The sequence below is a fragment of the Eulemur rufifrons genome, chromosome 2, assembly GCF_041146395.1.
Source record: "Eulemur rufifrons isolate Redbay chromosome 2, OSU_ERuf_1, whole genome shotgun sequence".
Lineage (NCBI taxonomy): Eukaryota > Metazoa > Chordata > Mammalia > Primates > Lemuridae > Eulemur > Eulemur rufifrons.
Window position 1 is genome coordinate 95931277 of NC_090984.1, and position 25303 is coordinate 95956579.

The 25303-nt window shown below is 41.1% G+C and overlaps 1 protein-coding gene across 2 annotated transcripts in view; it reads left to right on the forward strand.

The window, feature by feature from the left end:
- RAD51B (RAD51 paralog B) overlaps positions 1-25303 on the forward strand; it is a 725590-nt gene that overhangs the window by 364470 nt on the left and 335817 nt on the right. For both annotated transcript variants that reach the window (XM_069465070.1, XM_069465069.1), the window contains exon 8: positions 7642-7738. In XM_069465070.1, coding sequence (XP_069321171.1) covers positions 7642-7738 — 97 coding nt within the window. The remainder of the gene's footprint in view (positions 1-7641; positions 7739-25303) is intronic.

Sequence of the window (25303 nt, forward strand, 5' to 3'; positions counted from 1 at the left end):
CTTGGCCAGAACATCTGTTTTAATGGGCTCATAGCACATGATTGGAGGTTTGCTTATTAGTGACCATGATGGAAGATCTCCAATCCAAAGACATCGCTGTGGAAGGAAGCCTGCTCCTCACCATGTAAATATTTAGCTATTTTAATGTATTTGTTTTGGACCTACTCTTCTTATGTCTCTCCTGTGTTGACTCTGTTTAATTGTAGGTTATTATTGTTTATCTATATTGATGTCATTTATTTAAGTATGGACACAGCATTGCTTCAGCTCCTCCCCCCCCCCACTTTTAAAACTAACACTTTACACAATATTCCTTCCTTGAGGACATTAAATAAACAATTTTTGTTCAAGAGCATATCTGATGAGGCTGCTGACTTGGAAATTTGTTCTTTCCAACCTTTTGACCTCCTTTTGAACAGATAGTGAGTGACCTTTGCTCCCATTTTATGCTATAGATTCACTCTGGAGATAGAATTGGCTGCACCTGTCCAGTCACTGAGTTTGGACAGCCCTGGGTGGTTAGAATGCCATTTGTGCTGGTGGCATAGAGGTACAAGGAGTCAGGCACAGTTGGCTCATCCTCCACCAGAGGTTTCTCAGTGGCTGGGTGAGACCAGAGACTTCCCAGTGCTTCAGCTCCTCTCTGCCATGAGCCACTATAATTGTAGCTAGGGCTGGAGGGTATCAACATTGGTGTTTATCAGGTTGGACTCCCCCACAAGCCGTATTTTCAGACCCCCAGGGAGCAAGTGACTCAACAGAACTGTTTCCTTGGTCTCAAATGAGACTAAGGAGGGGAAATCAGTTGGTACCAGCCGTCTGTAATGGACTGATCACCAAGCTGTGTCTTTCTAGTCCTCCTTGCAAATCATAGGGAGGGGAATCCCCAGAGCCCAGGCTACACATGAATAGAAAGCACCATCAAGTAACAAAAACACCTAAAAAAGGTCAGCAGAAACTCGGGGGGCTGTTGGAAATTCACCTCTCCTGCCTTTCTGTGGAGCTCAGTGGGCAGTGGTGAGGAAGTAGGTGAGGACAACCAAATGAACTTCACACAAAAGCAAATTGGCCACAGAAAACATATAGCGCAGCTGAAGCCTGGTAGGATAGTTTCTTCCACATCCACATGAACCTTGGAGTCATCTGACAATTGGCTTTGTTCTTCCAGGCCCTGGCTGGTGGGAGACTTTCTTGGCCATGCGCTAACTGCAAAATTCCACACAGCTGGAGAATACGCCGCTGGTGTGGCTGCACTGTCACAGTCCTCCAACAGCGTATGTTTTTTCCTGCAGTAGGCCCAAGATCACTGATAGGATGCCACCAGGTTTGGGCTGAAGGTAGAAGCAGCACACTGGCTTGCTATCTGTGGCCTCCTTACAACTGTCCACCCCATCTGAGACCTGAAACCAGCATGGGCCCACTGGGCAAGTGGAACAGCATGCTGACAGCTCTCCACATCTGTGTCTACGGCATGGTAGCTGCTGATCCAGTTTTCACTGCCTCCCCCTGTGTGTGCCCCCCTGGGAGAAGCAGGTCAAAGAGAAAGCTGCCTTACAGTACCACACAGTTATCTCGTGTGTTTATGTTGGCCAAATGGCAGACACAATAGTATCTCAGTTCATATCCTCTGAACTCAGTGGTCGAGGCAATGGCTGCAATAATGTGGAAGCACTACTGTTATCAGTCCCCTCTGTGATTGAGTGAGTGTGTGTTTGTACCAAGCTGAGGAGATTCTTTTCACTTCCTCTATCTGCATTTCCTTAGACTGAGCCACTCTCTTCTTTAGGGGCCCTCCTACTGGGCAGAGTGTTTCTCTAGCTTCGGCTATGAATTTCACAGTGAAATCTGCAGAAGAGATTTTTCCTCAGGATTGATAATAAGTATGGATTTTATTAAGATTGAAAATATTCTGACCATCAGCACAGATTATTTCAAGTTGTCTACCTTTTTTCCTTCCTTTCTTCCTCAGCCACTGCCAAGTGGTTCTGTGTAGAATGGATTTCCTAAGGTTGCAGATGGTGAGAATCAGTGACAATGGTGGAATTTTGAGTACAGCACTAACACTAACGTGAGTTAAAACATTTTTTCTTAGCAGCTGCTACATTAACAGTCGTAATACATTCATTCTCTTCATATCTTTTGTGGACTCAACACTTTTAGGTATAGAAGGGTTAGGAGCATTTCTCAGAACTACACAACAGGTTAGTGACAGAGCCAGAAAAAAAGGCTGCCCCCCCCACTCCCACATCCGGTTTTTTTTTCAAGCCAAATTGAAGTTTGCTCCTTTTACTACAAATATTTCAAAAGGAAAATCCCCTACAGCCTTTCAGATTTTCCCAGAAAATAATTGTCATGCGGTCCTTCAAGATGGAAGTAGCAGGCTAGAATACTAAAACCTTATCCATTTTTTATCCTAGAACTGACAGTGGATTTCTCTAAGCTGAAGCTAAAAAAAAAAAAAACCCAGAGCTTTTTTCCATCGTGGAATGATTTATAATTTTCCAGAGCTTGGCAAAACTAAGCTAGTGAATAGTAAAACCAGATTTGTTTTTGTGACACTTAAACTCCAGAATATTTTATCTGATTTTTCCTCACAACAAATATTGGATATCTCTTTCCAACCTGGAAGTAGACGGGAAGGGGATGGGATGGGCAGAGGCATGAGTCTGGGAGTGTGGCCTCCAGACCTGCTTTGCGCGGACTACCTGCTTTTCTCACCCTTTCCCCTCTGCCTTCACGCTCTGTGCTTCCTCCATCTCTCTTTCCTGTCTCCTTCTGGCCCCAGGCTCCTACTACAGCAGACAGGTTGGGGCAGACACTGTCATGGTTCAGGAGCAAGAGGACAGTATGAGGAAAACCACTCCAGGGCCTTTCTCTCAAGCCTTGGTGATGAAAGAACTCAATGGACCTGAACAGTTTCTCACAGGAAAGTTCCAGCCTCTGTCTCCTTAAAAAGCAAGGCATTCAGGAACCCTTAAAAGAGCCAGGATTAAAGCTTGGAATTTCTGACTTGTTTGGATAGAAAGGCTAGGTCACTGTCATATGTGGCAATTAGGATCGTTTCAGACACCAGAAGTAACATTTTAAAAACTGTGCCTTAAGGAGATAGACCATTTTTAGTGCAAAAAGAAAAAAAGATTAACTATGCCCTCAGACCTGATGAAAGGCCGAGCTTAGTCACTTTGAAAGCGATAGATTTAGCATCAGGCAGTTGGTGAATAGAGTCAGCACCCACATTCTCTTCTTGCTGCTCTTTCTTTAGCTGTCCAGGGTATCCAGGGGCTGCCTGTTTACTTGGGAGCTGCACATATCAGGACAATTACTGCACCTACCCTTCCTGGCCCAGTTAAAGTGATTTTGAAACTTCTCTGGTGCTCTGTGTTAGATTGCGGCCGGTTTCTGCCAGGGAGTGGGCAGGAGGTCTTCCTCCTGCAGGTGTTTTTATGAGTATAGAAATGCCCCTGAGAGGCCTGAGGTTGCTTCACCTACCTCTTGAATTCTGTTGCATGTAGAGATGAGTTCCCTGAAGAGATTTGATTTCCAAACTTCCCTGGAACTGGTAAGCCATATGTAGCAGGGGCCCCTGAAAACCACCAAAAAGATTGACAGAATTCGTGTAGGATTGTCTCATCTACTTGACGTATAGAAGCTGAAGCTATTTGCCTACTTGATTTATGGTTATTTATTAGTGTCAGATTAGAGGCAATTTTTTAACCCCCACCTTTTACCAAGTGCACTAGAGTCACCTGCCTGAGTGACTCTAGTTTACTTGGTGGAAGGACACTTGTCACAAGACTGGGTTTATTACAATGTAGCACTTTGACCATCTTTCAGTGTATTTCTGGACATTAGTTCCCTTTCTTCATTACTTTTAGAGATTGAATTCTCTAGACAAGGACATTAAGGCCTGGAGGAGTCACTTGTCAGTGGGTCTGGGATGATAGTTGCTCTGTCCTTCTACTCTGCCCCATGTTGCCTTAGCAAGGAGAGAAATTCCCCCATTTTGTCTTGGGGAGAAGTATTAAAAATTGGACTCAAGGTCTATGTGACATTATATGAGAGACCCTTTTGTATTCCAGTGTACCTCTTTAAGCATCCTATAGCCAAGAAGGCAATGCAAGGAAGACTTGGGAGTAAGTGGTCTCTCCATATATAAAGTTGAGTGGAGACAGTGGTTACTTTATACAATTTACAGGGCTTCTTGTTCCCCCCAGTGGGTGGATGGTATTCTTCCTGAAAAGTAAACTTTAAGCTGGATTCTACGCCTGGCTTCAGATGTAACCATGTCATTAAAAAAATATATATCTTTCCTTTTGTCCAAGAGTCCCACTCTGGCCTTTAGATCATAGTTGGTGGTAGTGATGGTGTGTTGTATGTTTTTAGTAAGGTGTATTTTTAGGGAAATGGCAAAAATAGATGTACTTTCTGTTAAAATTTTATTGCTTTTGAACATATAAACAGCAAATATTTGTTCTTTGTCTCCAGTGGGCTATGTGCTGTACAAAAGGAAATCAGGCATGGGTTTTCTATGTAAATAAGCAAGGTACAAATCAGCAAAGGATCACTAATGACAATGATAGGAGTAACATTTACCGTAGGCCGCGTGCTGTGCTAAGGACTTTATATGCATTATCCAGGTTAATCCTCAAAATCCTGTGAGTTAAGTATTATCATACCCAGAGACGTTATGAAACTTGCCCAATATCACACAGCTAGTAAATGGTAGAGCCCAAGATCTGAACTCAGGTTTGATTCCAAAGCCCTTGTCCTTACCACTGTGCAAGTTGCTCTTGCACAAATTTAGTACCCAACATCAGAAGCCTCAGTCTTCCCAATGGAGCAAAGCAGCAGGAAAGCCCCCCTGAAATGTCTGTCAGAATTCATTTTTGGAAACCAGGTAGTATGAAGACTCCTTTCATAACTTGTATTTTATAAGTTATTTTATGAGTATAGTTTTCGAGTGTCCTGGTTGCCTCAGAGGAAAACACATCTATAAGCTTCTGCCCAAGTCATGATTATTTGTAATCAATGCTTTTGGAAATATTTTCATTCTATCATTTTGTTGAACAAGAATTTAGAAAATCACAACAATTCAGTAAGATGACATGATTAGCAATCCCCTGAGCTTGGTTGCTGTGTATCCCGTCAGTGATTTGGCTTCAAGACTTACAATAAAAAGGGAGAAGATTATTGGCAAAACTAGTTAGGAGCTTGTTCATTTGCCATTGGGGAGTGAAAATGTTTTCTTCCCCATCTGCTCTTTCATCGGAAGTGGAAACGAGGGTGGGTATCTTTTGAAGTACATCTGTGGTTTTGTTTTAGATTCTGTAGGGTATCATTTCATTAGTTCTGTACAATAAAACCATCATCTCAGTATAAGTTTCCATTATAGGACCAGTGAAATAATATTAAAATTGAGAAAAAGTGGTATAAATATTTTAGTCAATGCCTTATTTAATAAGTTTCTAGAGAAGACATATAGTGCCTTTACCTCTTGATTTCCCCCATGTGTATGGTGACATGCTTTGTTCAGTAATTTTTTTTTCTCATTGCTCTTACAATATATCCTTGGAGTTCTAGTCATTTTCACCAGGCCATCATTTACAGGAATCACATAAAAATTAGAGCTAACATGTTTAGATCTTTCAGAAGTTTCATAATTAATTTTTACTAGGACAGAGATTATTATTTTGTTCATCGCTAGATAAAACACACAGTATTTTCAGAGCAATGTCAGTATCTTACTGGCCTTGCTTTAAATAATGACTAACCTTTTCTTACTAAGATTTTTACATGAATTCTTTGCAATTAAATAAAACTTTGGAAGGACTAAAATTGGTGGAAATGATTAAGTACCAAAGTATATCCTGATGTAGAAAATTGTGATTTAGTGTTCTATTATTAGAACCCATTATCTGAAGCATGTGGCATATACTAATTTATGAAGCTATACATCATCATAACAATAATAACAATAACAACAATGGCTTCCATTTATTGAATATTTACTATGAACCAGGCACTATGTTAAATACCTTACATTGATTACCGCATTTAATCTCATAACAATTCTAAAAAGATAGATATTATTTTACTTATGAATAAATGAAGCCCAAAGGTACACAGTGTCAAAGTCAGAATGTGAACCTGGTCTTATGTGAACTCCAAAGCTACCCTATAGTATAAGGAAAGAAACAAACACAAGTCCTTATTCATACTCTTGTATATGAATAGTTTCTTAAAAGAGCAGGCTACTTGACCATTTCCAGCTATTTTAATTGGAGACATATCTTATGTGATTCTTATCAGTCCAGATGAAAAGTAGCAATACAAAAGAATATGAGGGATAAGATTAGCAAATACTGAGTGGAATCCTGCAATATCCGATCATCGCTGCAGAGTAACTGGAGACGCATGAGCCCAGTGGACACACAAAGAACTTAAAAAGTTGTCTTTGCTAATAGAGTACTTCGTTTCTTTACCTGACCTTGCCATCTTTCTCCCCTCGCAGCCCTCAATTAAGCTGCCATTGGTACAGGATTTATAATGTGTCACTGGTCCATTCAAGAGACAGTGGCAGAGGTGTGGCTGAAAAGCTGGATAATAAAAAATGGAGATGATTTCCATTTCTGTTCACATCAGGGTGGCAACAAAACCATCGCTGGCTCTTGGTTCAGACCAACATAGTCCGGCTAGATGCATATTTCAAGCACTGAATTGTGCACTAAATGCCTGTGCCCTTTTCAGAAGGGACGTTTCCTCTGAGTACCCAAGGTGCTCCCAGTTTCTACCCATGATGGGAACACCAAACCTCGGAAAATGATTGTGGTGTTAACCATGTTACAATTTTCCAGAAGTTAATCTGTATTTATTCTTCCTTTAGGTTTCTAAACAATAAGGTAGATTTTATGAATGAGAATTGTTTAGGAAAAGAATAGTTTCTTAACTGTACTAAACGTGAAAATATTGTATGTCAGTGGACCATGTAAATTAGGTAGTTTTAGAGTCCTTTCCAGAAATTTAAAATGTTATGAACTTTATGTTATATAGGTAGGATTATGTTAATTTGTGTTTTAAATTCTTAGTGAGACTTTTGTTAGAATTTAAAATAAGAATGTTATTGCTTTAGAGATGAATCTTATTCCTATTTTATACATTTGTAAATAAAACTCTGACTTTTGAGTTAATAAGTGAAGAAGCCACAGATAACCAAATTTTAAGTTATTACTTTTTTCAGGACTAGCAATATCTTAGGTTGTGGATATAATTTTAAAATTTAAAGTCTGATAAATTGTGTATGTGTGCATCTTAATTGTGGTTAGCTTTCTATTATTTAGGTAATATGGTAACACCTCTCAGTCCCAATTTACTCAGCATGTAGAAAGAATTGATTACTGTTTTAAACTCTGAAAAAAGTCAGCCTGTTTCCTCAGTTTTCTGGGTTTTGAATGATTGATAGGCCTTGCCAGATATTCTGGCCTAAAGATAAAGTTGGTGAAAGTCAGAGCTTGGGTTTTCCTACCTATGTATTTATCAGTCTTCTCCTAAACCACAGTCTGCCTTTTGATAGCTCTAATAATTAATTTGGTCTTCTCTCTTTTTCTTCTCCCCTCCCGCTCCCTTTGCTCTGTCTGTTCACAGGTTATCTTGACGAATCAAATTACAACCCATCTGAGTGGAGCCCTGGCTTCTCAGGCAGACCTGGTGTCTCCAGCTGATGATTTGTCCCTGTCTGAAGGTAAGAGATCTATCCTAGAGAGGCTGAAACTTGACACTGACATACAGCTCCACTGCCTCTCTGCCTCCTGTTGAGAGCTGGGAGACATGGCTAATAGGCCCTGGCCAGTGAACCCAGCTGGAGCCTGGTGATTTAGGCTTGGCCGCCTTTACCAGCATCTGATCTCTTGTATTTGGAGCGTCTCTTGCCCTGTCTCTATAAATGAGCTCCATCTGAAGGCTTGTCACTCCTCTGTGGGTTGTTTCAGATCCTTAGTATGAGGGCTGGTGAACTGCTAAATGACTTTGTTTTTGAGACTGGTGCTCAAAGGTTGGCTTTACCAGTGTTCCATAGCAATTTAGCTCTTTGTGCTGAGTTCCTTGGAACTGGCTAAAAGTATACCCCAGTTTCATGTGCTGGAGATATGGCATTCCTGATCAGCCTTACAGAAAGATTAAGAAAAAATCTCCACATTGGTAAATCTGCAAAATTTTCTCCACCATCCCCTGCTAGCAAAGGTCAGGCTGGCTATGGTTTTGATGGCAATAAGCTTTATGCAGCTGGGGGAATTACACCAGCAAGCCAGATCGTGGTTTCTAGTTTTATTGAAAGTTCTTACTTGACATTTCTGACTTCTTCTCATTGTAGTCTAATTGCTTTCAGGCAGAATGCTAGGGGCCTGGGTAGATGTGCATAGCTCTTCCAGGCCTCTCTTCCCTTTCCACTTTCTAAGAATTGTTCATGGTGGAATATAGGGGACTTTTGGGCCTAGCACGACTCCTGACTGACTGCCCAGGTGGTCTTCTGTGGATCAGCCCTGGTTTTTGGTCTCAGAAACTGCAAGAACCACACTTCTGCTTCTTGGTGGTATCTTTCAGTGTGAAAATGAATGACATTTATTAAAATGCTTTGTGTACCCTCTTTCTACATTCAGTGATGCGTTATCTTCCCCCCCACCCCCCGTCAACTGTGCTATAAACTGGAATCATCTAGAATTCCTCCCTCCCCAGACTTCATTCATCATCAAGTCTGTTTAGTTCTTTCCACATACATCTTTCCTTTGTCCCTCTTTTTTATAATTTGTGTTGTGATCAGCTGACTTATTAACTCCCCACTGGATTATTTTAATAAAATCCAGAATGGCCTTCCCAACTCTAGCCTCTGCCATTTCCATTCTGACATTGCTAAATTACACTTCCTAAGCCCGACTTCTTTCTACCATGTCACTCTCCTACTCAGAAATCTTCGAACTGTTTTTTCTGAGAATAGGCTAAAATCAGTGAGCTGATTTAAAAATATTCAGGGATTTGTTACCTTGAAATCAGCTAGGGTGAAAGTATTTACGTCATGGAAATTAGCAAATGCTAAAAATCAGATTTTGGGGGGGGGGAGGTAGAACAGTTTCCAGAACACCACTAGATAGGGTTAATGCTTCTTAACCCTTCATAGTCTGTCCTTTCTTTCCTATTCAACCTTGGTTTCTGCCAATACCTTATATGATGCTCCCATACCAAGTGTGCCTATCTTCTGCCTGTCCCTCCCCACTCCCGGCTCCATGCCTCTGCAGAGACAGCTCATCCTATCTAGAATAGTGTTTTTCTTTTTCACTTCTGCTTTTTCTCTTCCCAAATCCACTCCTTCAAGGATTATTTAAAGACTACCTCTTCCTCGAAACTTCCTTGTCATATTCTCTCTTTCTCCTCTGAGTTCTCTCTACCTACTCAGCTATATAAAGAAAAAGCCAAGAAAAATTAATTTAATCTTTCATGTTTTTCTGACTAAATTGGCAAATTTTTAAAGATATAGACTATGTTATATTCTTATTGTATCCATGTTGTGCCCCAGTGACTAGCAGAGTTCTAGGCACACAGTGGGCAGTAAATAAGTGCTGAATGAATATCATAGTAACTACTTGAGAAGAACAGTGATCATGAGAATCACATAAAGCACCTATGAACATCATTAAAACTTGTTATGATTATTACACACATGGGGTGGGACAAGGGGAATAAACCAGCCTAATGGGTACTATGAACACTATTTAGGTAAGGGGCACACCCATAGCCAGGACTCAAGCACTACAAAAATGATCCATATAACCTAAATATGGATTGTACCCCCTTAATATTTTGAAATAAAAAAATTATTACACACACATACATATACACAAAAACACACACTTAGCTCTAAGGAGATAGAAGAGAGTATCTTGCTTCCTTGTTTGAAAACCAATAAGTAATAATACTTTTCTTTGCCTTGACTTCTTGGTTTATCTTAAGCAAAGATGAGGAACAAAACAAATACAAAAGAAATTGCTCTGGGGCTCTAGTATAACTGCTATAAGAAAATGGTAAAGTTGTGTTCATAGCAAAGGGAGAGCTACCAGCTTATCCTTAGACAACTTTGCCTTATTATGAAATCCAAAGGAGAATGGAAACAATTGGTTTTTCTAGATCTTTTTCTTATATAGCTGAGCAGGTAAAGAGGCTGTAGAAATCTTTTTCCTGAAGTCTATAATGAAGCTTCTTACCAGTAAATTAAAATGGAAAAATTTCTTAGAACATTTATACCTATTCAAATACATTGCAATGGTTGTTAAGTTCCTGTGATTAATATATATACACATATTTATCATATATGCATGTATTGCTTTGTTGTTGTTTTAAGCATTCATTGTATCAGCTTTGCCATTGTGTTATTAACTGTGATCTTAGGCAGGTTTTTTGATCACTTTAGGCCTCAGTTTCTTCTGTTAAATGACGGGTTGGATGAATAGAAGATTTCTCAAGTCTTCTATTATCTAACATCTTATATGTTAGAGCTAGAAAAGCTCTATAACATTTTATATGTTAGAGCTAGAAAAGCTCTAACATATAAGATCATGGTGGGGGGGATGGGATCTGAAGATCTGGAGCATTTACCATTGGTGGGGTTTTAATTCTGACTTACAGAGTAGGAAGAATGACCATGAACTGATGTTGCCCTAAGATTAAACTTAATAAAAATGATCTTCAGAAATCTTAGCACTGGTACTTTGGTACACCTATTATAGAAATGTGTGTATGCTGGGCGTGGTGGCTCATTCCTGTAATCCTAGCGCTCTGGGAGACCCAGGTGGGAGGATCGCTTGAGCTCAGGTGTTCAAGACTAGCCTGAGCAAGAGTGAGACCCTGTCTCTATTAAAAATAGAAAAATTAGTGAGGCATCATGGCGAGCACCTGTAGTTCCAGATACTTGGGAGGCTGAGGCAAGGGGATCGCTTGAGCCAGGAGTTTGAGGTTGCAGTGAACTACGATGACGCCAATGCACTCTACAGGGCAACAGAGCAATACTGTCTCCAGAAAGGAAAAAGAAAGAAATGTGTACAAACCAGTGAGGGTGAAAACACACTGGGCACACTGGGATGAGGGTGATTTTGTAACTTTGGTCAATTTGTATAAGTCCTAAAAGTTCCATTCTCCCAAATGAATGGGATAGTTTGTGAAGGGCCGGCTGCAAATTGGCATGGCACATATGAGGTATTATTTTAACTAAATAGGGAAAATTTAAGGCACAAAGGTCTGGAGCAGGAGCAATGTTGGGAAAGTCCTTGGCCTTTGGGGTCCACTTCTCCTTTCCTTGGCTCTCCTACCTGGGAGCTGTATAACTCAACAGTGGAATGAAACCTCAATGAAGGGAATTATACTGTGATCGCAAGCAGTGAACGTGGGTCTCCTTAATTCAGGCAACAACCCAGCCACAAATTTAATAAGGGGGGTGCGGTGGGGAGCTGCAACAGGAAAACAAAGAACTCTCAACTTTACAAACACTGGGAGGGCAACAGCTGGTCAGCCGAGATTAAAGGAGCGTGAGAGAGCGCCTCCCATCTCCTGACTTCTCCTCCCCCATAGACATCCCTGCAGCCAGCCAGGGCTCTCATTTACAGCCCTGTGCAGATGACCTTGTTCCAGTTAAGATAGGGGCGCTTTTGATCTCAGCAGGGGGATGCTCTGGGCCTGCAGCTGGCAGATATTAATAGTACAGGATCCGTTGGAGTGGAAGAGATCTCTCAGTTGGGCCAGGTCACTCATATTCCCTCCTCTGCGTCAGAGCAGAAGGGACTTCATTTCCCTGAATCAGCCCCTGCTGGGTACTCCTCTTAGGTCAACTCAGATCATTTTATCACTGGCTGCTTGTTCTCACCGTACAACTATTTTCAAGGGGGCACTATTTAAGCAGTGCCCTCTGTTCTGCAGTTGAAATCTATTATAGGACAGGGGGAGACCTTGGGCCTAGCCCATCCCAGTGTGTTTCTCTCCCTAGCTGGTTTGCACACATTTCTGATTGTGTATATATTTGTGTGGCAGAGAGATCAAAAGACAGACAGATGAGACCAGAAGTGTACACAGAGGGAGAAAGGAGAGCATTACAGGGAGGAGAGGCTGTTATAAGTGTACCAAAGTATCAATGCTAAGATTGCTGAAGATCCTTCTTATTAAGTTTAATCTAGGGCAACATCAGCTCACAGTCACTCCATAAATCAGAACTAAAACCCCATCGGTGGGTGAATGCTCCTGATCTTCAGACCCCCTCCCTGCCATGATCTTATATGGTAGAGCTGAAAAAGACTTAAGCAATCTTCCATTCATCCAATCTGTCATTTAACAGATGATATAGGGGCAGAAATAAGTATCCGTGGTTCTATATTCTACATTGTTCTAGACCAGGCACTGTGAGTCAAAGTATTTTCTTCATCAGTTTTTGTTTTGTGGACAGAAACTCAGCATGTAGACTACTATAGAGTTCAATGATTGGTTATTGTGACCGTTCTGTGGCCAAGGACATTTCTTAGCCCTTGCTAATTCTTCCTTATGGTCACTGAAGATACTAAGGACTGTTGGACCTCAGTTCTAGGGAGCATCTCTTTTCTACTGATCCCATAGTGATCAGCAGAGAAAGGATCTGATAGTCTAATTGGCCTAAGATGCCATATCCTATTCTGAAGTCACCTGGGATTTGAGCAGAAGAACTGGCTGAGTCCTCACTTACTGGGACACAGTTGGTAGATGAGATTAACAGACAGTGACAGTGAGCCCTGTGCGAGATTGAAGCTCTACTCAACCTAGACCATTGGCTTTCTTTCTTCTGATAATTTAACAGAGTAGCAGTTACTTCAGTGTGGTTACATGGCCCACTTCAGAAGTTCCAGATGGCTTTATGGAAAAGAAGACATTATTAGGCTGCCATCCTGGCATTCTCAGCATCTGGCGTGTTAGTATCCTTTTATCTGCATTAATTGTTTTTGATAGATCATAGCACATGGAAACTAAAAATTTAAAGTACATGGATGGGTTGAGGAAAGAACACAAGAAAAAAAGCAGTACTTACTAGAACCAAGAGTGGTTTCCAGTTTAGTGTTGGAAGCCTTTCTATTCTGATTGGAGTCAGGGGAATTGATGGCTGATTTCATGTGCAAGAGAAAGTATTTTGGGATTCATATTCCCTAGCAAGCCATCCTTGCAAAAAGCTGGACATTTTAAAGATTATATGCAAGTTAGTGGCTTGTGTTCTCTTTTAAAATAAATTCAGCAAGCAAGAGCAGCTCAGAATGGTTGGGGCAAATCAGGGACTCATGGTTGTGAAAGAAGCAGACTTCAAAGTGTGGTATGAATTTTCGAGTTTTATTTCCACTCTTGCTTTCCAGCTGGATCTGCTCTGGGTTTACTGCAGGATGTTTGAAAATGTGGCTCCCTGCTAATCTCAGACAGTTGCTATGATCAATGGTTTCTTTCATTTCCGATAAAAAACACTGGTATTTCTGCTTAAATTGTGTGTACTTTCAGCTTTATTATTATAGTTGTGATTTATTGTCCTGCATTACCCAAATTTGTAGTCTATTAACCACAGTCTTTAGGGTGGGTTGGTGAAGTTAACAGAACCTTCTCCATCATTTAGCTCCAAGGCCCTTCACAGCCCAAACTCAAACGGAATGCTCATTGGTTTGTGTAGGACCATGTACAAATGGGCATGGGTGGAGCAGCTTTAAAAATCCACTCCTCAGGGGGATGGTGCAGGTTGGCTGTAATTAGTGCTTTGAAAACATATGGTATCACCATGTGACTACAAGGTTAATATTAACAACTGTGATCAACATTGGTAACATTAGCATTTCTATGGTATTTTTAAATGTCTTAAAATGATAAATTTCTTAACCCACCTCAAGCAGCTGAAGCATGAAGGAGAGAAGGAAATTGCTCAAAGGCCACACAGTAAGTGAGAGGTGGTGCGCCGGGAACAGAAATCAGAGCCCCTCCCGTGAAATCTTAGATTTGGACACTGCTGCCTCTTAGGAGTGAGTTTTGGATAAAAATGTATAAGTGTCCTGGTGACCTTTCAGTTTTTTATTCCAAAGCCACAGACATATATCAACACAAAGGACTTCACATGCCTCTGTTCACAAGGGCACGCACGCCTGCCATGTTCTACTCTCTCTGGTATTCAAGAATCCATGGCACTTGACTGGGAATATGTGACTTCCAGCAGCTGTTTAGATGTCATGAAAAGCCTAATTTATAGAAAAAGATTAAAAGCACCAAAAAATGTGTGATGTTTGGCTAAAGAAAGCCTAAATATTATGAGGTAGGAGGCTAGAGTTGAGAGGAGATGGGCACAACCTACAAATGTCAGAAAAGCTATAAATATCAAAAGGGAGAGGAACTCGTGGAGAATTTTCAGCAGAGAGGCCAGGGGGCAATATAACCATGGCTGAGAGATCAAAAGGAGAAAGGGAACATGAAAGTCAACCTCCAGGAAGTGCTTCTTGGTCAGGAGCTCTGCTTTGCTGGTGCTAGTTCGACAAAGGAGACACGTTAGAAGCACAAGGCGCATTACAGTCAACTTAGACCAGAGCCAGAGAGTTTTCTTTGGGGAGCAGTCCATGAGATGGTTCGTGCGAGAGGGGGGCTAGATGTGTTGAGAGTATTTCCCCCTCACCTTCAGACCTCTTTACCATCTAGGATTTACTGTCTAACTTCCCAGATCTGCACTGTTCCTGTAAAGGTCTCAGTGTCAGGAAGGCTGAGAACACCAAAGCAGCTTTGTCAGTTGCGTCAGCTAGAGACATGACAGGGTCAAAAGCCCACAGAATGGGATGCCAAGAGGTGGCATGATCCTGAGGCCTTCAGGTTGGAAGGATTCTCCAAGAAGAGATCCTTGTTTGCCGTCATTGCAGAAAATTCTATCCCAATAGAAAATTCTATCTATTCTAGGTCAGAGATTGTAAAGAAGGAAAGAATGGCTGGTTTTTAGGAGTGGTGTCCATGGCATAATTTAGTTGGTATTGTAATGTGGCATGAAATACTTTCAGAATTCATTTGTGATATTTACTTGGATTTGGGGAAAAATTATATTGAGGTCTGGCAAGGTGGTCTGGCCTCAGTATGGTCCAGCTGAGGAGTGATGTCCATCCATTCCAAAGCCACATGCTCAATCAAAGAAAATGGACGATCTCCCCAGATAGAGTAGGACTGTCCTTTGATCAAAAATATGGAGTAATTGTGTTTGTCCTCCAGAACCTTTATTCCAGTGGTTCTCAAACTTTAGCATGCATCAGAATCGCCTGGAGGGCTTATTAGTACACACATTTCTGGGCTCCTACTCCCAGAGTTTCATTTGAAATCCTTAAAGGTAAAGCCCAGAAAACAAATATCAGTGAAAAGTGGTTGCCAGAGCCCACGGGGTAGATCCAAGGCCCGGCCAGGAAGAACCTCCTTGCTCCTTTGGGGACCAACTAGAACTGAGGGAAATAGCTTACTCTTTGACTAGATAGTACAAAATTAAGATAAACCAGCAGAAAATCCTGTCTTAGAGTCATTAGAATGTAAGTTCTTGAGGGCAGGGATTTTTGTCTCTTTTGCTCACTACTGGATCCCCAGAGCATAGAATAATATTAATAGTTATAGCCTGGCAATAATAGTTAATAAATATGTGACAAATGAACGAGGTACCTGTAGCTACAAGAATGATTTAACGCTTTAGACCTGTGTTCACTTAAAAGAAGCATAAAACTGCCATTGTAATTTTTCTCACCAACACATCATGTATGCTCCAAAACACAGCTTTGGCTGTGTCCTTGCACTAACTGTATGTGATAAATGGCACTAGGCAGTGCAGAGAAGGTGTCAGGAAGGAAAGAACAGAAGCCTAATACCTCAGCATTTGAAGGAGAGATCTTCCACATACATACAAGGGTGGTGACAGAAGTAGTTTAGTCTGATACGCAATAAGGACATTTATTAGGTACCTACCGTCTACTAGGTCATGTCCTAGGCAGGTGCTAGGGATACACAGACAGAGCTACAGTCCCTGCTCTTTGGGAGGCTCACAGTCAAGTGGTGAGGGAGGGTGGCGGACGAGTAAACCAAGTGTGCTTGCCATGATGGTGCTGGGTTCAGGATACTGCTGGGGGAGCACGTAGGTGCAATCCTGGTTTAAGGATGGGGCATCTCTAGGAACTTTACAACAAGGAGACACGTGAGCTGGATCTGGAAGGATCCATAGCAGCTCCTAAGTGGACAAAGAGAAGGGGAAGCTGCTCCTGGCAAAGGGAGAAGCCCATGTGATGGATCCAAGCTCAATGTAGAGGTAGGCAAGGGCCAGATTGTGAAAGGTCTTATCCATCTTGCTAATCAGTTTGAATTTTTTCCTGAGGGTGATGGGGAGCCATTGAAACAGGGAAGTGACAGGATCATTTTGCAGTTCAAAGAGATTTTTCAGGCAGTAATTTACAGTTAGAGGGGATGGAGCTGAAACTAGAGAACTTGGATTTTGATCTCTTTGAGGGCAATCACTTTTGGGTGGAGTTAGCCCTAAACTTCTTAAAGCAATGAGAACTTTATAATAAGTTTTAACCATTCTAAGGTCCTGGGTGGCCAGATCTGGTTTTGATTTCCCATCTTATCAACCTAGGAGAGATCTCTTGGGTTCTCGAGGCTTCTGAGTAACATCAGGTGAGCCCTTCATTTATCAAGGTGCCCTATAGTTAGTAAGAATGTCAGGCTATCTGTAAGTCCTTGCTAGGAGGTAAGAGAAAATGGCAGATGATTTATAGTACTAAATGGCATTATGGAAATAAATACATCTTTTATGTTCCTTTTGCTGATGATTACAATAATAATATTGAGTGCCTAATATGCTTCAGGCACTGTACTAAGCACAAAAGAACTCAGCAACTTTGTAGGGGTCAATTATTACCCTCATTTTAGAAACAAAGAAACTGAGGCACTGAGTACTTCCATAACTTGCCGATGATTACATACATAGTGGTTAGTGGGGATTTGAACCCAGAGAGTCAGCTCCAGAGTCTGTGCTCTTGACTAGTACACTAGTCAGCTCTTCAAGATGATCATAAAACTACCTCAAATAGAGCTTATGATCACATATTTCTGTCATTGTCAGAGTTGAGAGGGTTCCACGTGTCAATATAATTATGTTGTTTCTTTGTATGCTGAAGTCTCTTTACAGACAGGCATTAGAGAGGCAGTGTGTTTTCGACTGAAGATAGAGCACTGCATTTGGAATTGGGAGACTTGTGTTCAGGGATCAGCTTGCCACAAACCGTCTGTGCTACTGTGAGCAGGTCAGCTAACTTCTCTGGGCCTCAGTTCCCTCAGCTGTACACACAAGGGATGGCATGGGGCAAAGCCAGTAGGCCTTTTCAGTTGGCTGTTTCCGTTCATTCTGTCTTCAAATAGTAAAGTGATGTGTTCTCTTTTAAGCCTCAGAAAGGCTTCTCTGTTCGTCTTTTGAAGATGTACAGAGCATACCCCAGGCTGCACCAACCCTGCTATGAGCATTTTGGCAACCCCTTTGTCACGTTATTATATTGGTTATCTAGAGCAGCAGTCTTTTGAATCTACAACCCATCATTTTTAAGCATATTACCCCAAAGTATGTAAAATCATTATCCATAAAATATATAGTGTTACTATACTAAGTTGTATAAAGCACACCAGAAACAGAAATTTTTAAAAACTGAGGGAAGTTCTAATACTTTTCTCCCACATCCCATTGAGTCATTATACATATACCTACATCCAAGTATTGTTCAACTTTCTCCCTTCCTTGTCTTCATTGCAGAGCTCTTTACTGTCCCGAGAAGAGTGACACTTAATCCAAAATTTGAGCATTGGCTCCATTCATTCAGTTGTTTATTCATTTAGTCATTTATTAATTATGGAGCACCTTACAAGTGAAATGCTTGCTGGAGGTAATAAGAACAATATCAGGCGTGGCTCCTGCCTGATATTGTTATATCAATATATAAACATAAAGGCTAATTCTAATTTTTATCAGCTTTATCTGGTTGGAACCCTAGAATTCCTGCATACTGTAATGAAGCTATATCTTACACCTAAACTAGCTATATGAGTTGCACTACAGTAGACAGAACAGGAAAAGATAAAAAAACAAGGAAAGGCTAGAAAATGAGACCCACTCACATGAAACCGTTAAAGTCACACCGTAGTACAGCATAGTAAATTGCAAGGATGAGGGAGGCAGATTTTTAATGTCAGAGGCATCCACAGAAAGGAGAGATCATTGTGATCTTTGTGATGGTAGCTTGGACCACCATCTTAAGATATCAGGGCAGAACTAGGGTGGACGCCAGACTGGTCTGTCCTGAATCACAGTGTATGCAGAGCCCTGTATATCGCCTAACAGACAACCTCCATCACTGAGTTAGACCCACTCTTAATGTGGCAGGCTGTGAACCAGCACCATGTTTCACTAAGAACTTGCCAGGCTAGCCAAGGTAGCTTGGTGTAGCTTAGCGCCTATAGTGGGTGACTGTTTTTCTTGGCCAGCTGTTTATGTGCACCACATCAGATAAGCTGCCACTTGGTTCCTATGCTTTCTCCAGACACAGACAATTAAGTACATCCTGGTGGAATGGTCATGTTAGGGAACCTGGCTTTCCTGTGCTGATCATCTTGGTTTCCTGCCCTCCAGGGCTAGAGTTTGGAGGCGTTATTGAAGCAGCCTTGAGAAAGCTGTTAACCCTTGAAAGTTTAGCTGTTCATCACCAAGTATATGAAAATATGGTTTGCAGCCAAAGTCTTACCCCCAGGACAGTTTTAAATAACTATCAAAATCATGATTTAATTAATTTCCCCCTCCACTTAGAATTGGCTTAGAGAGGTAGGAGATTGCAATTCATAGGTCCTTTCTGTTCCTTTAACCAACTTGCACTCTCAAGTTGAGGTAATCACCTTGTGCTTCTCAGTTTATTCATCCATGACCTGGGCTAAAGTTGCCCACATCTCTGGTGAAATTCACAAATGAAACCTCACCTACTTGGGTTCCAGATTTTGTGAGAAGTCGTTTTTCTTCATGCACATGGAAAAATCAGCTGGGACCAGCATGATTAATTCTAGACACGAATTAGAACGAGCCTAAGCCAAAGAGCTCTCTCAGGGGAAGTCATTTAAAATTGGTTTATGTGACCCACTGTGGCCTTTGACCAATTTGCATTGGGAGCCATGATGGGCATGGAGGAATCATGGTCTTGTTGGCCTATTGATAAACATTCATTCCTGCAATTCTAAGTGTACCTGAAATTTGTGAGAAGTACATATTGGAGAAATCTTTGGAAATAAATGAGTTAGTAATGCTCTCTCTTTGGGAAGAGGTAGTTACATGGTGGAAGTGAGATTCCAGTGGGAAGGGCCTGGCAGAGAATGAGCGGGAGAGTAGGTGTTGATCCCTGGAGGGCATATTATGGTGTGCCAGGCAATGAGTTGCACCATGAGGAAACGAGTCTAGAAAGGCAAGGAGACTCATGAGAAAGGAGGTGACTTCTGTTGACAAGTCACCGTTGTTCAGACTCAGTGGGGATGAGAAAGGAAATCCAGAAACCTACATGACAGCTCCTCTTAGATTGGATGAAAATATTGATATATTTTTTTTCCTAGCTGGAATTTGACAGGGTCAGTTCATGTCTGGGTTTTCAGCACTTAATACAGGGCCCTTTTGTCTTGGGAGGCGGCTGGACTGGTTTTTCCTCCAGGCAGGTGCACAGAGGGCGTTTATTGTAGCCTGAAACACAAACACCAAGCCCCTAGGCCTTGATCCACACACTCTCCAGCGTGGCTCAAGGAAATAAAGTGAACAATGTCTCTTGCAACAGGCGAGCACTGTAAATGCCACTCCTGAATGAAATATTTCTTAAAACTTTGTATCCGTAACTTGATCATCTCTTAAAACTTAATTATATGTCAGGGAAAAGGAAGCTATTGGCTCCTCCAGCTGTCCAGGTTGAGCGAGAGCACACAATAGAGCATATCCGATTCTCAGCCTTACTTAGGTAATCAGATTAATATCTCCTGAATTGAATTTACCCTTTTGATATGGAGTCTTTCAGCTGCCTTGTTTCACATCTCAAATTCTGACAAAGCTGTGCGGCCTTTGAGTAATTTCCCTGAAATCTATATGCGGGAAGCCTGTGCTCTTTCGAGCACTTTTTGGGACTTGTACCAATTAAGTCTGTCTCTGGCACACTTTTAATGGCATGCTTTCCCTTGAGTCAACAACTGCTCCAAAATCTGAGGTCATTTGTTTAATTTAAAAGCAAAGGTTATGGAACAACCATTTCAGGCTTTACCAGCCAAGCCCCTGTGGCTTTGAAAGGGGAGATGAGGCAGGGGAAAGGCTAATAAACTGGATTTCTTATACACAAAATAAATTAATTACTGTGTTTCTGTTAAATCAGTATCAAACCAGGTTTGTCCACACCCTCCCTGCCAACTTACCTCTCCCTTTCTCTTCAAACTCGTCCTCTTCTGAAGCTTTCATACTCATGATTGAGGTTCGCCCACTTACTGTTGTTCTTGCAAAACAAACATCTGGACTGGATTTTTGTCAGCTGGAGTTGAGAGAGAACTGTAAATGATGCAGTGATTTTTTTTCATCCTTATTAAATTTATTTATAGCCAGTCTGAAGCCAGGAAACATGCTGGAGTCCTTGATTGGAGGTTCTCGAGGAATGTACAGTGTAGGGTATTTTCCCCCTGTTGTTTTCTAAATAATATCAAGGATAGAATTACATAATCACCAACTTGAGTGTCTTTTTTTCCTGAAGGACACTTCATTAGGACTTTTCGTGCGTCAGAATTCTTCCATTGTATTAGCTTATCCAATATGCCTTCCTTTCTGTCAGTGGGAGAAAAGGAAATGTAACTGGCAAAGTATTTCTGAAAAATTGTAAAGATGGAGAGTGAGTTTCTGGTTGTTCGAGACACAAACCAGTGACATGAGTATTTTCTTTTGCCAAAGGAACACAACTTGGATCCTATTCCTACCTCTTCCTCTTAACAACCTCTAAAATCTTAAAGCTGCCAAATCTCCAAGAATCTCATTCATTTTCTCATATTTAAGATAATTATAGCCTCTACAAGAGCTTAATAAAATAATTTATAAAATATTTTGCTGTGGCCTTAGACCTTATTAAATAACAATGCCTTGGGGTTTATATAATTATTTAAGAAACAAAACCTTCTAGAGGAGGCTGAGTCAGATGATGATTTCTTGAGGTCCCTTCCCAGTTCTATGATTTGAGATGATTCTTTGATTTTCGTTCACTGTCATTTATATCTGTGTCATTAAAAAAAAGAAGATGACTATTTGGGAATACGATTTGCTACACCCATAGGCATTTTCTTCTTCAGAGAAGACACTGTTTAGCTTTCTGCCACCCAAGTCAGTCATCCTCAGCCTGAACAATGGAGCTTAATGTTCCCCATCTTGCTAAGGGTTAGTCTCTGTTGTTGTGAAAGTGAATTGAAACCAAATGCACTATCTATTGGAAAAGCTGTCGTTGCTCTCAGCTCATAGACAATATTGAGAGGGAAAAACAAAAGATGGAAAAATCCTTGCTGTAATAGCATAACACCAGTTATTTCATAATTAGGCCTATGAACATATCTTTGATGCAACACCACTCTATTCTGTGATGTTCCCATGTCTCTTAAAGATGGATGTTTTATATTTAGCTCTTGGAAATGTTAACAGATTTCTTCATGAGTTATTTTGCTATGGACTAGGAAAGCTATTCCACAGCAAGACCATTCATTAACTGAGAAGACATGAAAGATAGCTCTTGTTCCCACCAAGAAAGGTGGCTGTTTTCACCTGCCTGATGGGAAGCGTTTGAGGCACACCAGCCTCATCAAGTGTGGGTGTCTCCTATCTACTTTTCAGTTATTAAAGTAAAAGCCAAGTTAATGGCATTGGTACCAACAGTGAAATGGGCCATGGAGAGATCATTACTCATCACTGTCATGATTCAAGGCTCTGGATCAGAAAATGGGAGGCCCAACGGTAAAGATTGTTTTTCAAGTCAAGAAGAAAGGAGAGTCACAGAAAGGTAGAGAAGGGTGAAGGGCTAAGGATGAATCCAGCTGAACATTAAGAAACAGTGCATCTCCCAAGATCATAAAGCCAAATAGTTCCTGCTAGATTTAGCTTTTATTATTTTTGGAGATGAAAATCACATGGTGGATGAAGGGAGCAGACCAGGGCCATGGAGTTCCCAGTCTGTACTTAGAACCTTCCACAGTATTTTAATGGTAATAATAATGATCACTTTTATTAAATCTCCCCAAAGAAACATCTTTAAATGCAGTGTTATTTGCCATAAAACATTCCAACTAATGGTAGAGGATGCATGTCTGCCAAAGATGTGTCAAGTGAATTGAGACAGCGCCGCCGGTATTGGACACTGACAGAGTTAGTTCCTCCAACCAAAAGAAATGAGTAATCATGGGGAAATGGTGATTCTAGCTATGCCACTTAGGGAATTTTAATAGAATGTGATGGTATTATATATGAAATATTCTTAGACATACCAGGATGTTGTATGTAAATTAACTCAACTGACTATCATGGGAAACATAATTTGATGAATACAGAAGACTGTTTGTAAGGTGTTATTTGATTTTGCTTTTTAGTATTACTTTGGAGCCATTGTCAGGCATGGACATTCTTTCATTTATATTCTTTTTTTCTATAATTCAAGGCCTGAAAAGCAAATTAGTTTAAAATCAGCCAGTTGCCTGATAGCCGGTACTGAAGAGATTTGTAAAGGCTTGTGCGGATGCCTGCATCTCTCCTGTGTCAAACTCCTCTTCCTCTGGCAGCTTCAGTAGGTGGTGCGGGGTAGAAGTGAGATCAGAGGCCCTGTGCACTCTAGAATGGAAGGGATCACATCAAAGCTTCCTGGGCTGTTTTCCCCTCAGGCGCCCAAACCTGATTTTCTCTTATCACCTGATGAATTTTCAACTGTTCTACCTTTTCATCCTCTGTGCTTGCGCTTTGTACAAAGCCACAAAGCCTGTAAACCGCATGACAGATATGATCACAACATTAGGAAAGAACTGCATGCTGTTGTCAGGACCACCATTATAGGTATGAGTGCTTGAGGCGGGACAAGTCAGGCTGGATGTGAGGGGGAAGCAGGGCAGTCTTTTTAAAAAGTAGATCACCTTTCTCTTTAAGGAAAGCTAGTTTGTCTAAAAGCAAATGAAACTCCAGAGGGCGGTGGGCAGCCTTGCTTATTTGCACCAGGTCCCAGCCTCTTCTCTTGCTTTTTTTCATTAGCCCCTTTGGGAGCCATCTCTTCCTCTCCCACAGACTGTCCCGAGATGTTACACTGATGGTGTACGCTCTCTTGTGGCCGTGTTGTTCTTCCAGCAGGGAGCTCCTGTCTGTCCTCAGACAACTTATTGGAAGTGAACCTGTTCAGATAGTGGCCTTCCATCCCTTCCCTCTTACCTCTTCATCTCCTGTTTTCCCAACCCTGTATACCTCACCTTTGTATGATGAAACTCAGTCTCTCCAGAAAGTTTTTGTGAGTGGAGAGATGCAGAGTAGATTGTTAGTGCCATGTCTACATCGTTAACTGCAGCCCAACATGTAATCTAGTAAAAAAAAAAAAAAAAAAGAGAGAGAGAGAGAGAAAAAAAAAAGAAAAGAAAAACCAATAAAATAAATTTTAATAGACTACCCCTAGGCAGCTTTGTCTGAAGAGGAAATCATTGCAAGAAAATGAGACTTAATAAGTGGGCCATTTGGGAAGCAGGCAGTGGCTATTTTAAAGGCTTGAAGTTTTAACATATGTGTATGCCTTTTTTCCCTCATCTCTTGCAAATAGATAATGGTTTACATCAGGAGAAAATTCAGTAAAAAAGCCTTTTTTTTAATTTCCAGGAAATCTGGCCTCTGTGTTTCTGCAGCCAGTGATAAATGACAATGCCACCAGCAGTGACCTAGGACATCCTGAATTCTTGCTCTTATGAAGAGCTTGCATTCTCTTTTCAAAGAGTATCCTGTTCCTTTCACAATTCTCATGTTATCTCGGCTCAAGATCATCTTTTTTACTTGTGTTATCATACTTAAAATAGCACCAGTGCCATTTAGAAGACTCTGCCCATAGATGCTGATATAATTTGTGGGAAGGGCAGGATTTAAAGAGAAGGTAACTGGATATTAGCCCCAAACATATTGTAGTTCGGCACATAGACCTGTTGAAACTCAGCATTGTTATTTCAATTCATGTTGTACAAATCAAACAAACATTATTTTGTTCTTTTTGGGGGGGGGAGAATTGAGTGCTCTTTATCTACAAAGGCCCGACTCCATATAGAATAGTAGCGTGTGTGTGTGTGTGTGTGTGTGTTTTAAAGTGCTGGTAAAAGGTGTATGTTATAAACAGAGAAGCTGTTTCTGATTATGAAGATTGATTCAGTTAGTCCACACTGACACCACCTAAACAAGTGGGAAGAGCAATATGCAGTTCCCTGGAGCCTCTCAGTTGCATTTTATCCTTGCTATGTTCAAAGCAGAGTGTAGAACTGATCCACTATTCTGCTCCCCTGCTGCCTTCCGTTTAAAATGCATTGCACACTAAAATCCAGAGGGAGAAGACTATTGCTTTACTTCTGTCCCATCTAGGCATCCAAGCAAGGGTGGTAGGAAGGGTCACTCCTCACAAACCATGCAGATCCCTCCTCCCCAGTCTTAAACTCATTGTCATCTGAGGGTGGCTGGGTCAACAAGTACACCCCTCCTTTTTTCCCTGAACCAAGGCAGCTGGACTTTCAAGGAAAAAATAAAATAGCCCAACTCTGGTAATCACTCAAATAATTCTCAAAGCCCGATTAAACTAGAATGTCTTGTACACAGTTCCTTTCCATAGTTTATGGATTTGCCAACATAATTATCAAGCTTTTAATGTTTCTCTTTTCCACTGTCTTGTTTTGTTTGGCTCACTTGGTGATGTTATAGCCTTTCTATTTGAAGAGTTAGTGCAAGATAAAATGTTGCTAAGAGCAATTTTGTTAGTATTGGAAATATTAGGAAAGAAATAGAGGGAACAAACATTATTAACAAAATAGCCTGGTTATAAATATTAATCTTAGAAGAGAATTAAGGCCATTTGGACTATTGATGCAAAATATCTTTGTTTTACCAACCATAGAAAAAGCCCTTGGCTGGGGTGTCTTGAGGAGTTAGAACCTGGGGTGGCCAAGACCAGTGGTTACGGATTTCCAG